A 16,625-nucleotide genomic window follows, 5' to 3' on the forward strand; every position below is an offset into this window, starting at 1 on the left:
AAAAACGAGCAAGGTGAAGAGGGAGGAAGAATGGCAGAACACCACTGTTTGTGTGCTAACATTGACAACCCACATTGTCCACTAAGAATTATGTGGGATACTGCTTGGCTGCTGCCTGCTCCTTCTTTACTCCTCTTGCCTTATTTCCCACAGCTTTTCTTTTCTGCTTGTCCTTTGGAGGGTTAGCTCCAGAAAACATGCAGAGCGCTCACGCGTGGCACCGTTCCATTCACTGTCTCCCTGGCTTCCTTTCACATGCAGGGCCTCTTGCACTGAATTCAGAGAAAGGTTGACTTTATCTACCTCAGGTCAGTCTTTCCATTCCCATAGGCTAGTTTACTAATCAAATGCTGAGTTTTATCTCATAAAATAATTGAAAGATTGAAAACACCAATATTTCTCTTCATTGCTTCCTGGATGATTTTTAGTTGTTTTTTTCCCCTTTACATTTTCACTTGGCGTCAGAATGGTTCTTACATAACAAAAAAAAGACATTTGTAACGTGGATAAAGTGTCATTTACAAAATAAGGGTAGACTGTTTATCCCAAATGAAGAGCAAGCATTTCTCCCACACACATACACGCTGCAGTAGAATAAATTAAGCTTTCGTGGAAAAGCTGGTATTTTCAAGAAATCAGTTGGCAAGATTTTCTTCTATCACTTAAGAAGAATATAGAACAAAGATTGTAGGGGGTTTTGTGCATAATACTTTCTGTGGGTTTCAAAAACACTTGCATCATCGCACTAGTAGCATTTGTTAAATTGAAAATCATACGCACAAGCTTGCATTTTAAAAAAGATTCTGTGTACGTACCAAACCTTAGCACATTTTTTGTGAAGAAATGACATTTACAGAATCCTGTCTCCCTAGCCTGGCTACATTTACCAGCTAGTGTAAAATCTATGAAACACTAGATTTCTTCTCAGTTACAACCAATATTTCATGTCTTTCAACAAGGGGTCTTAAAAAGCTGTAAGTCTCTTTTTTATTATTATTTTTTTTTAACTTTCACTCTAGGGTTGTAGCAGAAAAGGTGAAAGAAGTACTGTATACGCGACCCAGGAAATACATCCACTGTTCCAGCCAGGAACCCACAGAACCAGGTTACATCAACATTTTGGAACTGGCAGAATCTGTGTGTCGCTATGACTTGGATGACATGGACATCTTTTGGCTTCAGGAGCTAAATGAAGAGCTTACAGAAATGGGTAATTTCACAACACATTTTAATTTTAAAAACAGCAGTTAATTTGTGCTGTTTGAGTTGTAGTGTGCTGTGTGGTATCTTTTAAAGATTGCTGAATGAGAAGTGAATGGAAATGCTAGGAAAAACAGGAGGGCAAAATGCTTAAAATAACGACTTGCTCGATCTGTTAATGTTCCATGTTTTACCTGTTGTGCCTGAAAACTTCTTCACATCCAAAATCATGTGCAAATTCTGCAGACTGAGGCAGGAGAGAAAAAGCCCACACCAGGTGGAATTAATTTTAGGACTTCAAAAGTTAAAACTTATGTGTAGAAAAAACAAATGTTTCCATTTCTTAAGCTTGAACGTATTATTGCTACAAATTCAGAGTTCTGAGGAGCTTGCATGCTGGGTTCTTAACAGAGTAATTAAGTTTCACACATGTTAGCCCATTTAAAATCAGCTAAGCAAACTTTTTTTTCCATGCAAGTTTTGGGTATGGAGGGCTATTGGGGGAGTGAGCTATAGAAAATAATCTTGGAATTATCACTGGAATAACCAAGTTGTGGTTCTTCCGTGGATGGCTGCAGGTCCTGTAGGAAGGACAGGTGAGCAAAAGAGGGAGATATTTAGCTTCTCTTGGATTTGGTGTTCACAAACAAGGAAGAACCTGTAGGGATGTGATAATGGATGGTGGCATTGGCTGCAGTAGCTATGAAATGGTGGTGACTGAGATCCGGAGGGGACAGAGGAAGGGAAGTGGCCTTCTGGTCCTGGACTTCAGGAGAGCAGTTTTCTGCTTATTTGGGTAATTGGTAGGCGGCATCTGGAAGGCAGCTCAGAAGAGTGGGACTGTTGAAGAGAGTTAGCAGGAGTTTCAAGGACAGTCTCCTGCAAGCACAAGAAAGGTCCATCCGGACATGCAGGAAAACAAGTGGATGTGTCAGGAGACCAGCTTGGTGCAGGAGGGAACTAATGACTGAGCCCCAGTGCAGAAGGATGTATGTAAGAGGTAGAACCAAGGACAAGCTTCCCCAGGCATACAGGGATGCTGTTAGCAGAACCAAAGTTTTTCTGCGGAATATTTTCAAGATCTGACTAGACACCTCTTGAGCAACAACCTTGTCTGGATTTGTTGTTGGCTCTGCTTGGAACCAGGAGTTAGGCTGGAGCCCTCTGAAGGTGGCTTCCCACCGGATTGATGCTGTAATTCTTTTAATTCAAGGAGTGACAAAATAGCCAGGCATTGGACATAACAGTTTAATAGCAGAAGACACTTTGTATCAGTAGTCATTTGTCTTTTCCACCTTCCCGTTTATCGGTTACAACAAGGAGTACAAGTTAGTAACCGTATCCTTGTGCATATTCCAGCAGTGAAGATGTTAGCCTCTGACACTGATGTTACATGAATATCCCAGCCTATGAAGGTCTGAATAAGTAATGAACTATGGGCAGCATCGTCATTTTTGACCGAGGATTTTTAGAGGATGCAGTTTGAAGATTTGTTGTAGCTGTGAACATTGTAAGGTTTCTTATGCACTGCATGTCCTGAAGCTGAAAGCTGAGGACCAGTCTCATAGCAAATCCTTTGTAAGTGTTTCTGCTTATGCTAAGTTTGATTAGTGGTATGTGTATGTAGAATATGTAGTGTTCAAGTGAACAGACAGAATGGATTGCCAATGGTATATTTATCTGCTGCTTTGTTTAAAAAAAAAAACAAAAAAAAAACCAACAAAACAACAAACATACTTTTCATATCCGTCATGCTGATCACTCAAGTAGTGTACTGGATGGTACTGGGTGGTGGCAACTTTGATACCTTTCTAAGATCTAAAGTATTCTTGGTTTCAGAAGAACATAATGTGTAATTTTGAAAGAACATTGTGTGTGATTTTTGGATGTCATTAGTGTTTCTTAAAGTGGTGGAGGTGGAGGCAGGGTTGTAGGGGAGCAGACAGCAGTTACAGAAACTGCTGTCTCTTTTATGCTGTAGTGTTTTCTTCAAGGTGCAGTCTTGTGTTTTATGTACAGCTTAAACTTTTACTCCAGTAGTAGTTCTGTTTATAAGCTAATGCTACGATTAGCCAGTGAGTGAAAAAAAGTTTTCTGTTTTTATTGTATTTTTTATTTTTAGTATGCGTGATGGGAAAGAAGATGGTGTGTCTACTGCTTTAGTTGCTAGAAGTTGCCCTTCTCTCTTCCTGCATCTCGGACTCAGTCAGAGGCACTTGTCTGTCCTCTAATTCCCCTTCCCTATTCTTTGTTGCAGGATGCGGGCCCCTGGATGAAAACACAATGGAAAAGACAATTGAAGTGCTGGAACGGCACTGTCATGAGAACATGAATCATGCTATAGAGACTGAAGAAGGATTGGGTATTGAATATGATGAAGACGTCATCTGTGATGTGTGCCGGTCCCCTGACAGTGAAGATGGGAATGACATGGTGTTTTGTGACAAGTGTAATATCTGTGTCCATCAGGTTAGTGCCTGCAGAAATGTTGACGCTGTCCTGTGGTCTTAGTTTACCTTGGCAAGTGTGGAATTTCAACTAGTATTAAATGTTAATTGGAGGGCTTTGTGATTTTCTAGGTATGAAGGGTTGTACAATACTAAGCTGAATTTTTGTACCCTGGCAGTTACAGCGGGTTAAGTAGCCTAGCGTGGTAAATACGTGGACATCTGCAGTCTAATAGGAACATGAAGTGTGTTCTTGGGACTTGCAAATACTTCCTCTGTGACCGTAAACAATTTTTCCCCTATCATTAAACCTGCTTTTGAAGATAAACAGGGCAGGAAATTCTGGCTTGCCCTATATTTGAACAATATAAAGATCATTTGCTTCAGAGCTGGGGTTTTTCCTCCTTGACTGACAAGTTAATTGGCCAGACACAGGCTGTCCACATTTAGCCATCTGAAACCACATGTAGGCGCTTTAACAAACCGATCTTTTTTAGAAGGCATAAGCACCTGCAATAACCATGCTCTTGGTCTGAGTGTTGCTCACATTTATAGCGTAGTCAGGCAGAGGTATCCTTGTAATCAAAAAAGGGATATGAATCCTGTGGTTTCTGTGCACCCTGTTCTGGAAGGGGTTTTTGCTATAAATTGAAAAGAGACGAGGAAGGGTTTTTTTAAAAGGTATTTTTGAGCTGATTGCAACTAATACTTGGAAGACGTGTCTGGCCAAAAAAGGACCTGTCATCTCGCTGCTCGCAGTGGGCTGGCTACCAGCCCGGCTGCTTTCCTGATCTGATTCACCGCATGAAGCAGCCACGTGAGCCTGAGTGCCGGCAACGCGGCCAGTGGCCGGAATACAGCCAGCAGCTGGGCCGCCTGCTTCAGCCCATGACTGTGCCTGTTCAAAAGTGATGATGAATTTGCAGTTGGAGGCCCGTGGTTGCTTGCTGTCAGCTGAGCTTCAGCTGACGGCCTGCTGCCTCCTTCTTCCTGATCATTCCCCATACTGGACCTGCCTGAAACAAACTGGGGAGCGTGTCTGGGCTAAAGCTAATCCTAGCAACAACAAAATCATTCTGTTTTTAATCTGAATCAGCCCTGGTTTTCCATGTAGCATTAGGTATGTTTGTCATCGCACAGTTTGGAGGTGGGGAGGTAGAGGAGTGCGAGAGATTTCCTCCTTCATGGTGCCCTCTCGTGCCAGCTCAAGCACATAGTGAAATTACTTGTTTAGTAGTCTAGGCCTCCTCCACTCGTTAGTTGGATTAAACTAGAAAATAGTTGCAGTCCTTTTCCAACCACCTAAATGTGATCTTAGGTGTAATGCCTCTTCTGCATTCGCAGTAGAAAGAATGCTGGTGGGAATGTGCCACATAAGAGAAACAAAATCACTTGTAATATTTAGATTACAGCTCCCCCTGTTGGGTTTTACAACAGTCGCCCTATCAAAATAGCATTTCACAGAATCACAGAACGGTAGGGGTTGGCAGGGACCTCTGGGGATCATCTGGTCCACCCCCCCTGCCGAAGCAGGGTCACCTACAGCAGGCTGCACAGGACCTTGTCCAGGTGGGTCTTGAATATCTCCAGAGAGGGAGTCTCCACAACCTCCCTGGGCAGCCTATTCCAGTGCTCCGTCACCCTCAGAGGGAAGAAGTTCTTCCTCATGTTCAGACAGAACTTCCTGTGCTTCAGTTTGTGCCCGTTGCTCCTTGTCCTGTCACTGGGCACCACTGAAAAGAGTTTGGCCCCATCCTCCTGACACCCACCCTTAAGATATTTCTAAGCATTTATATAAGGTCCCATCTCAGCCTTCTCTTCCTCATAGGACAGATGCTCCAGTCCCCTCATCCCCTTGTAGAACCTCCGCTGGACTCTCTCCAGTAGTTCCTCATCTTTCTTGAACTGGGGAGCCCAGAACTGGACAGAGTACTCCAGACGGGGCCTCCCTAGGGCAGAGTAGAGGGCAAGGAGAACCTCCCTCGACCTGCTGGCCACACTCCTCCTAATGCTCCCCAGGACACCATTGGCCTTCTTGGCAGCCAGGGCACACTGCTGGCTCATGGTCAACCTGTCATCCACCAGCACTGCCAGGTCCCTCTCCACAGAGCTGCTCTCCAGCAGGTCAGCCCTGAGCCTGTACTGGTGCGTGGGGTTGTTCATCCCCAGGTGCAGGACCTTGCCCTTGCCCTTGCTGAACTTCCTCAGGTTCCTCTGTGCTCAGCTCTCCAGCCTGTCCAGGTCACGCTGAATGGCAGCACAGCCTTCTGGTGTATCAGCCACTCCTCCCAGTTTGGTGTCATCAGCAAACTTGCTGAGGGTGCATTCTAACTCTCCATCCAAGTCATTGATGAAGAAGTTGAACAAGACTGAGCCCAGTACTGACCCCTGGGGGACACCACTAGTTACCGGCCTCCAACTAGACTCAGCGCCGCTGATGACAACCCTCTGAGCTCTGCCATTCAGCCAGTTCTCAATCCACCTCGCTGTCCACTCATCCAGCCCACACTTCCTGAGCTTCCCTGTGAGGATGTTATGGGAGACAGTGTCAAAAGCCTTGCTTTATGTTAGTCTATCTTGGCGTTTCCATAATGCAGGATTTAATTCAGGAAAGTCCTCATCTCTACAGGTCTGACATAAATGTGCAATGTTTTATGATATCGCTTCATATTAAATACTGACATCTTATAATCAGAAGTCTGGGAAGGCAAGTGTGGGAATTTCATACTAGATTTGAATCTGAAAGACTGGTTACAGCTGATGATCCTGTTCTCTTGAGGCTTTCAATGTTACTGTTCCCAGAGATGGTGTTAGGAATGGTGGGATTTCTGCTGAAAGCCACCCTTTTGACAAAGCTTTTGTCTGGAGCAGTGGAGTGGAATTACACTGTGGTGGCAGCCAGTGGTTTTAGATACACTCAGCCTTGATATGTATGCATGTGTGGATATATCTAGATACATGTCTAGTTAGCCAAGTGAAGAGCTGACATGAATTTGGATCAGAAAGCAGACTAATCTTCTTCCTTCTTGTTTTTAATTCTCAGACCTAGAAAAACTTAACAAATTTCTCATTTTCTGAGGGATTAAGTGGAAGTAGGAAATATTTCCAGGAAATTAAAAAAAAATAAAAACACAAAAAAACCCCACAACCAAACAAAATACCCAACTCAGGACATAGGCATAAAACCCGGGACTTCATAATTTCAGTATATGCTGTAATTTCTGTTGCAATATCTTATAAATATTTAAAGTAACAAACAATTCACAGAACCACAAAGGTAGTTTAATGTTGCAGGAAACAGTCTTCAGTCAAACAGCTCATAGCCCTTCACATCTAAGTAGAATTAAGTTGGAGAGTAAATTTATTAGTGGTAGGAAATTGTGATTTTTAAAAAGGATTAGATGCAGAAGCTAATTTAAAGAAACGTCTATGTTTTGTGCTTCAGAAATCTAAAAGTCACTGAAAGATGATGGTTCTTAACACCAGTGGTATTGTGCAGTCACAATGGGTATGTTTTGCACTATAAACAAATAATACCACCACATATTCTAAAAAGAAACCGGCATAAAAAGACTTTACTTTAGAAGTTGTTTATCTCTTTGATCACTTAACTCATTTTAGGGTAAAGAAATTAGAGAAGAATTAAATAAAGGCCAAACTGTGCCCTTAGTATTTGAAAGCTTTGGTCCACATGAATATTAATGCTTGTGTGTGAAATCTGTTGTGGTTTAACAGCGCTCAATACCTGTTTTCCCCCAAGGCGTGCTATGGAATCTTAAAAGTACCTGAAGGGAGTTGGCTGTGTCGCACCTGCGTCCTGGGAATACATCCTCAGTGCCTCCTGTGTCCCAAAAGAGGAGGTGCCATGAAAGCTACCAGGACAGGGACCAAGTGGGCACATGTGAGCTGTGCTCTCTGGATTCCAGAGGTAAAATTTACTTTCTGCCTCCTTTTGTATCGTAGACTCCTCTGTCCTCCTCATTCTCTCCTCTGCCTTTTTATGTTCTCATGATTTAAGGTATCTGCCTGGCTTAATACTCTACTCTGATGAGTCTGCACAGTCTGTGAGGACCGGGAGAGAGAGAGTCCAGCTTATGTTCCATTAATTAATTACTTTTTCCCCTCCGTTTACTCAGCAGTCGCTTCTTGGTGTCATTATATTATCTGAGTGACCTGCTAGAAAGGGTTACGGATGTAAGCTAGTGTTCACTGTACAAGAGCAGCTTCATTGTCTCTCTTACTTTCCGATGAATTTGTGTGCTCAGGTGTATAATATGCATGCATGCATCCACTTTCTTTTAAAAAAAAAAGCCACCCCCTGTTGCATTATTTGTTGTCTTAGTTTTGGTTAAAATGTAAGATGGACTCCAATATTTGTAGTTAAAGGGGTTTTTTTGAACTAAAATTTGGTGGGGAGATAAGGCTTCTATGTTATATCTTATAAGTAAAGGCTTTTTTATATATATCTGTGCATACGTACATAGAGAATTTAATAATGAAGCTTTACACTTCTTCCTCTATTTTGAAGCAAGTTTAGCATTACATTATAATTCTTTAAATAGGAATGTTCACTTGTGTATAGGCAGGGTTTGTGTTTACTTTTGTACTTGGAATATTTCTGTTTTCTTTCTGGTAAGATCCACAGATCTGTTACAGTGGTGCTTTAATGCTAGGCAGTAGCCAGATCTGTCGGTACCATGACATCAGTGGATGGATGCCTTATTTTCTGAACCTTCTGCTCCCCAGTGCAGCCAGGCTTCATGTTTGTAAAACTTTGAGGAAGATGTTAAGATTCTGGCTGTTTCTTTTTACATAGCAGTCAGATGCAATGTGTAATTCCTAGCTCTGTCTCAGGCATATATCTGCTTTTCAAGGAGGTTATCTTTGCAGTTGCATGTTCCTTTCAGTCCTGCTTGTAGTTCCTGGCATCTCTCCTACCTTTAAGGAGAGAGGCATTGAGGGGAAAAAAAAAATTAAAAACAGAAGATATATTTTAAAATTAAAAGAAAAAAAATCTCCTGACTTTTCCTCCTGTACTTATGAAGTGTCTTGGCTGGAAGCTCTCCTGGCTCTGAGCACGCTGTTTTTCCTGAGAGATCCTTTCTGCATGTGATTGTCTTGATGCTCTCATTAGTAGAAGAGGAACTGGCAGATGTGGGAAGCCAGTGATGCAGAGCAGGGAGCACACACTGCCTTCCTGCCTGCCCACCTCCCTCCAGCTGAGGGAGAGAAGCTGCCAGGGGAGCACCCAGGTGGGGAGAGCTCGAATCTGGCTGCTCCCACAGCCCATTCCTCCCCTCCACACCAATGCCAAACATGTCAGGCGCAGCGAGGAGGTGACATCTGCCAGTAGGGGCAGCAAATGCCTCTTGCATCCATCCTCTCTCTGTCTCCTGCATTGTCACTTGTAAAACAATTCAGTCACTGGAGAAGCTGGAGAAACCTTTGAGAATCTGCTAAAATGGCAGGTCTGTTCCTGTCTGGAGAGCCACTGTGGCCTTAGGTGCTGCGAGGGACAAGAAGGACCTAGAGTTTGAAGACCGGGGGATGGACACTTTAGGGAAGAACGTGTATCCTCATATACCTGTTTTTCTTCTCCCCAAGATAGTAGCACGGTGGAACTCTTCATTATAGCTACATCCTACCTTAATCAATGTGGTGTTAGCTGAAGCAGAAAGTAATTTTTCCTTGCTACAGCTGGAAGGGTATCAAATTGACTATCCTTAGCTGCTGTCGTGAGTGGCCGTGCTCCAGCCACTGGGCTGCCCTTCCCACCCACCAGTGCAGATCACTGTGGGTTCCTGCAGCTGCTGGTGGCAGGTTAGCAGGGGAGCAGAGGACAGCAGGATGATGATCAGTCGACGTGGCAGCTCATGTGCATAACAGTCATAGAGAAGAGGCTTCAACAGCCCATTGTCTTCACTCTCTCCCACTCTTCTTCAGAGTACAGCAGTCAAAATGTAACTTGATAGAAGCTGAAGAAATAAGAGAAAACAGCTACATGTTACATCAACTGGATCGTTTCTGCCTAGGGATGGGAGGTTTTGGGGAATTAAAAGGTTGGCCTCTCAACTCTCTGGATGCCTCATGAGCAACGAGGTTCAAACAGGCTTTGCCTTGACTCCACTCACTGAATATCAGAAGCATACCGGTGGCACGAGGCCATTATAAGTAAATCACACCTGACTCTGTAAGTGCCTCTTTGTGCTTTTACAAAGCGGGGTAATATAAACAGGCAGTGTTACAAGCTGAATGCACAGTATTTCCAACATAAATGTTTCCTGACCTTATGAGTGCCCTCGGGGGAAGGAGCAGGAAGAGCATTAAAAGGGGCAGAGAGGGACAGGGAAAAGGTCTGTGTCGATTCCTGGCTCCTGCTGGGAAGCACAGTGGAAAGCTGGTCTTACTCAGTCTTTAGAAAAATTCACTGAAGATTCTGCTTTCTTTTTGAAAGGAATATAGACAACCTGACAAATTGATATAATCCCTTAATTCCCAAAGGAAGTCTTGGCTCTTAGTGTAGTGGTAACTGGGATGAGAATTGTGGTCAATCTTTGTACAAAATATTGTGTCAGAAATACCTGTGCAGCTTGTAACTAGCTCTGTTTTGAGCAAGGTCAAGTTAGGTTGGTGAAAGGCTCTTTCAGTTTGGAAGCAAAAAAGCTACATTTGATGGCGTTTAAGAGTGCTGGACCTAATTTTGTGGAACCATTCAGGGGTTTTGGGGACAGCTTTCCCACGAATTTATAGGAAGGCTAAAACAGATTAGATTGTCATCTCTGCATGATGAGGACATCACGTATTGCCTGCCAGTTCTTCTTGTCTGGTAAAACCTGGACCCTCTCTGAAGCATCTCACTGTCTTCCTAGTGAAGATTTCTGGAAGTGCCATGCAGCAGGTTGACCTTGGTATATTCCAGAAGATGTGGCTTGTGGTTGGGGGACCAGAGGGTGAAGTAGTATAACAAATATAGATCTTATTAGAGTCAATTTATGTCATTAATTCATGAACTGCTGATCAACTTTTTAAAACGTGGAAATTATGAACCAACCAATCTCTTGCAAAGCTGTCTTTTTTACCTACTTAAATGATCCTTAGTGCAATGCAATGATAAGGAGAGAGTAGCAAAAATACTCAGTTTGAGCCTAGCAACAATGACTCTCAGACTTGATCAACTTAGCACTGCTATCTTTTGATGTCTACTTCACAGAAGGTCTGCTGAAGCAAAGCCTTTCTTCCTCAGGGATTAAGCAGGTTTTAAAATGAATACATGCATCAAGTGATTGTTGATGTACCCCAAAAGGGAAACCAGGAAATTCAGCTTAGGCTACTGGCTATTGTAAAGTCAACAGTTTAATTATCACATGTTAAACAAATTCATATAACCTGGATTTCCAGGTAGGAAAGTCTTGTAATGGAAAAATCCATTAAAACTACTGTAGCTTAATGTTCTTAAAGTTTTCTAGGGGAAAAAAAAATGCTGTTCAAATCTCAACAGATTTTTTAAGGAATCAGCTTTATTCTGACCTCGTAGTGCCACAGAGCATGATCTAGGAACCTCCTTTCTTTGAATTCTTAGATCTGGCTCCTTTGAGAAGCAGCCCCTGTCCCACCACTGGAAATACAGGTCTGCTCTGTTCAGGTGAATTGTTCATAGAAAGTGTGGAGATCTTCCCATCTAGAATCAGCATTGTATTTCTGCTTCAGGCAGGTAGCCCTCCAAAGCACGCAACTGCTAAATTCAACAAGTGCTGTGTAAATTCAAGAAGTGCTGTGTAAGCATCAAAATCCAGGCTTTTGGAGACTGGCGTTCTTGGGACAGAACAGTTATCCTACTGATATCTTCTGCTGTGTGCCATTCTCATACTAGCCCATTTGTGCATGTTCGTCATTTATACCTGGCCAACTTTTTATTTCTTCCCTTGGATAAATCCTGTCTGTCAGGAGTGGCTCAGCGATGCCTACGGAGATAATCTGTGTCTGCTTTAGTGTCCACATTATGGAGGACAGTCTTTGCTTTCCAATGTGGACAACAGGCAGCTGAGAAATTTCTATCACAACAGACATGTGGATGTTAGTGTAACAAAGAGTAGGAAAAGGTATCCTGTGCGTATCTAGATTTTTTTTTCTTTTTTCTAGTATTAATATCCATAATCTGGTCTACTAGAAACAAATGGATCATCCAGACTAAGTATGTGAAAACTGGCACAAGAGAATATACCATGCTTTGCAGTAAGAGACGTTTGTTGTATTCTTTCTCAAATTGTACTTGATACACTTTGTAGTTAGGAAAGTGTATTAGAATCACGGCTTGCATTGGGAGCACTCAGTGGAGAGGCAGAGCTGGGAATTGAGACTTTGTCTGACTGCTGACTGATAGATCTGGTTTTGCCCCAAATTGTGAGCTAGCAGAAGTAGCTATAGTAGCAGATATGTGGATCTTAAAGATGGAACTTTTCAGGTAAGGGTAAGTGTTCCTGATTTGTTCTGAGTAGCTTGCATTTTGGTACTTTTTAAGTTAGACCTGTTAAATCAGCACAATTAAAAAAAAAAACCCCAAAACCCCCCCAAAAAACCCCAAAAAACCCAAAACAAACAAACAAAAAAAACCCCAAACAGAATTGAAAGGAAATAAACTTAAGCATCACTTGCTGCAGTCTTTCAACTGGTTCATAACAAGGCATGCTGTAGATGCCTTGGATGTTTTAAAGAATTGCAGCTTTTGGCCACCAGGTTTAACAGCATTCCACAGTGGTGTTTTCATGTGAGGTCTTTTAGGGTCCCTTGCGAGAAGTATGAGCACATGGAGATCTCGCAGCGAGATGAATGTGTGGTCACATTTGTTCTTCTGGTATTGATGGAGAGCTTGTTTGTATTGCCTTGGTAACAGCTTTCCATGCTGTTTTTTTGTGTACAGGTTAGTATTGCTTGCCCAGAAAGGATGGAGCCAATCACAAAGGTGTCTCACATTCCACCAAGTCGATGGGCTCTAGTGTGTAGTTTATGCAAACTGAAAACTGGTGCTTGCATTCAGGTATGTACTTGTCCTGTGGTGACTCTTGAGTCTATATGAGAAGGGCAATTTTGGTTTTGCAGTTTGTTCTTCGTATATTCAGAGATGCTTTACAATGCAGATGACTATTGGATAGATGCCTACTTCTTCATAGCTGTTTGCTATCCAATTAGTTCACTAGCACCGAGATTTTTGAGGAACTACTGGAGAGAGTCCAGCAGAGGGCTACAATGATGATGAGGGGACTGGAGCATCTCTCCTGCCAGGAAAGGCTGAGGGAGCTGGGCTTGTTTAGCCTGAAGAAGAGAAGGCTGAGAGGGGGCCTTATAAATACCTTAAGGGTGGGTGTCAGGAGGAAGGGGCCAGACTCTTTTCAGCAGTGCCCAGTGACAGGACAAGGGGCAACGGGCACAAACTGAAGCATAGGAAGCTCCATCTGAACATGAGGAAGAACTTCTTTACTTTGAGGGTGGCAGAGCACTGGAGCAAGTTGCCCAGAGGGGTTGTGGATTCTCCTTCTCTGGAGATACTCACAACCCCTCTGGAGAAGGTCCTGTGCAGCTTGCTGTAGGTGACCCTGCTTTGGCAGGGGGGTTGGACTAGATGACCCACAGAGGTCCCTGTCAACCCCTAACATTCTGTGATTTAGGAGTTAGTCTGAGTTGCCTTCTTTTTAATAAGGTGGAGATGTGTAAAGGATTGCTACTATGTGGATCAGAGATGGATAGAAAGGTGGTTCTGTTGAATAATGTTCACAGATGAGAAGATACTAAATTGGGTGATACCAGCTTCAAAGAGATCAACAGATATTTTTAGGAGTGCTAAGGAAATATGCTTTTGTAGGGGTGGACTTTCATGTAATTAAGATAATTCTGTCCTTTTTTCTGGTTTGTTGCTACTGTTAGTGATTGAGGTTTTTTGTTTTATTTTGTCTGTAGTGCTCTGTGAAAAGCTGTATCACTGCCTTTCATGTCACCTGTGCCTTTGAGCATAGCTTAGAGATGAAGACTATCCTGGATGACGGGGATGAGGTCAAGTTCAAGTCGTATTGTCTAAAGCACAGCAAGAACAAACAGAATTCGCTGCCTGATGTTGATGAGCACCCCAAGAGCATGTCAGACCAGAAGCAAACAGAGAGCGAGAAAACCAGTTTGCGAGCCCAGAAACTCCGAGAGCTGGAAGAAGAGTTTTACTCATTAGTTAAAGTGGAGGATGTTGCAGCAGAACTGGGCCTTCCTAAACTTGCTGTAGACTTCATCTACAATTACTGGAAATTAAAGCGAAAAAGTAACTTTAACAAACCATTGTTTCCTCCCAAGGAGGATGAAGAAAATGGCTTGGTGCAACCAAAAGAAGATAGCATTCATACTCGCATGAGGATGTTCATGCATTTGAGGCAGGACCTAGAGAGGGTAAGAGTTTAACTGGTAAAATTTTGAAAAACTGTTTGCAGGTGAGCGAGGTCTTTGTTTGTGGACAAAAGTGGGAATGGGGGAAGTACAGGCAGGTGATTTTTAAGGTCATAATTAAAAAAAAAAAAAAGTAAGGCCTTTAACTCCAATCTTTTGGCCTGCTGCAGAGACTTTCAGGAACTGTCCTTTCTCAGTCCAGTGAGAGATCCAGTGTGAAAGGATTGCTTCCTGACTTATAGGTTATTCCTATATGTATTCCTGACTTGCTTAGACGTTATTCCTTTATGTATTTTAAGATGCATGTTTCTATGAACAATGGAAGTATTTGCTAATTGACACTTTGATTTCAACATCAACTGAGTAAATGTTTAAAAACAATTAGTAAATGTATTTGACCTAGCTGTAGTAGTTGCTAGTGATACAGATTCAATAACAAAAAAAGTTACTTTTATGAGACAAAAGTAAGTGCAGACAGTGAAGGAGTGGGGCAGGCTTAACAAATTTTTATCTTCCACCTTCTGTCTTGGGATGGAGGGAATCTTGATTTGTAGTTAAAAAGGTGTTTTGTAATGGATATAATAGAATGATAAATATTAGCCAATTCTGGATCTGGCAAAATCAGTTTGCATAGGTAAAGCAGTAAGTATTATTTGGTGAGTGTGCATTAAGCTTTTGAAGAATCCTAAAAGTACGTTAAAGCAGAGCTTCTCACCTTCATCCTGCGGAGGCAAGTAGGGTGAAATCCTGGATGGTTAAATTCCACGGTGACTTTATGACTCCGCACACACAGAAGAAGAATGCTGGCCTGTAATCATACCACTTCCCGTGACATCCGATTTGGGAACCTTGCTTGCCTCCCTTCCTTGCCAGCATGCTGGTGTCAGCCTGGCCCAGGCAGCAGGCAGGCTGAACTGCTCGTCGCTCTCTTGACCTAGATGCTTTCTCTGCATGTGGCTGCATTAGGTACTATGGTTGGTTAGCAGTCTGAAAATAACCCACTGGGTCTACCACTGCTTGTGGCTTTACTGAGGAGGAAAAGGAATTTATTTTTTTTATCAGTAGCTAGCTGGGCTTGTGTCAGATTGCCAGCTAGCTGGTGGTTTGAAAAGATGGAGTCCTTCAGCAAAATTCAGGGCAGGAATTTATTAGGAAAGCATACATAGTGCTTTTTTCCAGCAGCTGATGGGGGAGGAAGCCAGGCTTGTTATCACTCAGAGGCTGCCCATTGGGTTGGCCTGTTAGCTAGTGATTGGCTGTAGTCTGCAAGTGCTTAGAGATAGATAGTGAATATAAAAAAAGGTAACAAAATAAAGTAGGCATGCCAAATGCGATGTGGAGACAAGGCATTGGAGAAGAGGGGGAGGAAAATCAGAAGAGAGAAAATAGTATTGTGAGAAAAGGGAAAGCAATACTGGGGAGAGAAGAGCATGAAAACACAGGGAGATTAGTGTTGGAGCTAAGATTTGCCCTTGTCAGTCCAAATGTTGTCTTGATTCAAGTCATAATCAAGCTCAGATCTCCTTTTCCAGGAGCACTTTGGATATGGATCCTTATTTTAAAAAAAATCCGTAACACGGCTCGATTGGAGGGTTGGGATTTTCATTGTGAGTGTTTTGGGTTTTTTTTCTTTTAAGAAGCCATTTCAAGCTTTTTCTTTTTGCTTGATGAGTGGTTGATTTGCATCAAATTTTGTTAAAATTGATGTGCTTATTTTGAGTGGAGGTACATAACAACCCCATGCAATGCTACAGGCTTGGGGAAGAGTGGCTGGAAAGCTGCCCGATGGAAAAGGACCTTGGGGTGTTGGTCGACAGCCGGCTGAACATGAGCCAGCAGTGTGCCCAGGGGGCCAAGAAGGCCAACGCCATCCTGGCTTGTGTCAGGAACAGTGTGGCCAGCAGGAACAGGGAGGTGATCGTGCCCCTGTACTCGGCACTGGTGAGGCCGCATCTGGAGTGCTGTGTTCAGTTTTGGGCCCCTCACTGCAAGGACATTGAGGGGCTGGAGCGTGTCCAGAGAAGGGCAACGAGGCTGGTGAGGGGTCTAGAGCACAGGTCTTAGGAGGAGCGACTGAGGGAGCTGGGGCTGTTTAGTCTGGAGAAGAGGAGGCTGAGGGGAGACCTTATCACTCTCTACAACTACTTGAAAGGAGGTTGTAGTGAGGGGGATGTTGGTCTCTTCTCCCAAGTAACTAGCGAAAGGACGAGAGGCAATGGCCTGAAGTTGCACCAGGGAAGGTTTAGACTGGTTACTAGGAGAAACTTCTTTACTGCAAGAGTGGTCAAACACTGGAACAGGCTGCCCAGGGAAGTGGTGGAGTCACCAACTCTGGCAGTATTTAAGAGACATGTAGATGTCGCACTTAGGGACATGGTTTAGTGGGACTTGGCAGTGTTAGGTTAATGGTTGGACTTTATGATCTTGGAGGTCTTTTCCGACCTAAATGATTCTATGATTCTATACTTTGTACTTTGAAATGGCTTTCTCAAAGTTTCTGAACTTCCTGTGCCATGAGATTTTTCTGCTCAGTTATGTCTTGGGATGAAAATACAT

General features: G+C 43.1%; 1 protein-coding gene across 2 annotated transcripts in view; it reads left to right on the plus strand.

The window, feature by feature from the left end:
- JADE3 (jade family PHD finger 3) overlaps positions 1-16,625 on the plus strand; it is a 71,965-nt gene that overhangs the window by 47,997 nt on the left and 7,343 nt on the right. For both annotated transcript variants that reach the window (XM_075427450.1, XM_075427452.1), the window contains 5 exons: positions 1,020-1,210; positions 3,458-3,669; positions 7,408-7,575; positions 12,565-12,681; positions 13,599-14,072. In XM_075427450.1, the coding sequence (XP_075283565.1) occupies positions 1,020-1,210; positions 3,458-3,669; positions 7,408-7,575; positions 12,565-12,681; positions 13,599-14,072 (1,162 nt within the window). The remainder of the gene's footprint in view (positions 1-1,019; positions 1,211-3,457; positions 3,670-7,407; positions 7,576-12,564; positions 12,682-13,598; positions 14,073-16,625) is intronic.

The sequence above is a fragment of the Opisthocomus hoazin genome, chromosome 1 (assembly GCF_030867145.1).
Source record: "Opisthocomus hoazin isolate bOpiHoa1 chromosome 1, bOpiHoa1.hap1, whole genome shotgun sequence".
Classification (NCBI taxonomy): domain Eukaryota; kingdom Metazoa; phylum Chordata; class Aves; order Opisthocomiformes; family Opisthocomidae; genus Opisthocomus; species Opisthocomus hoazin.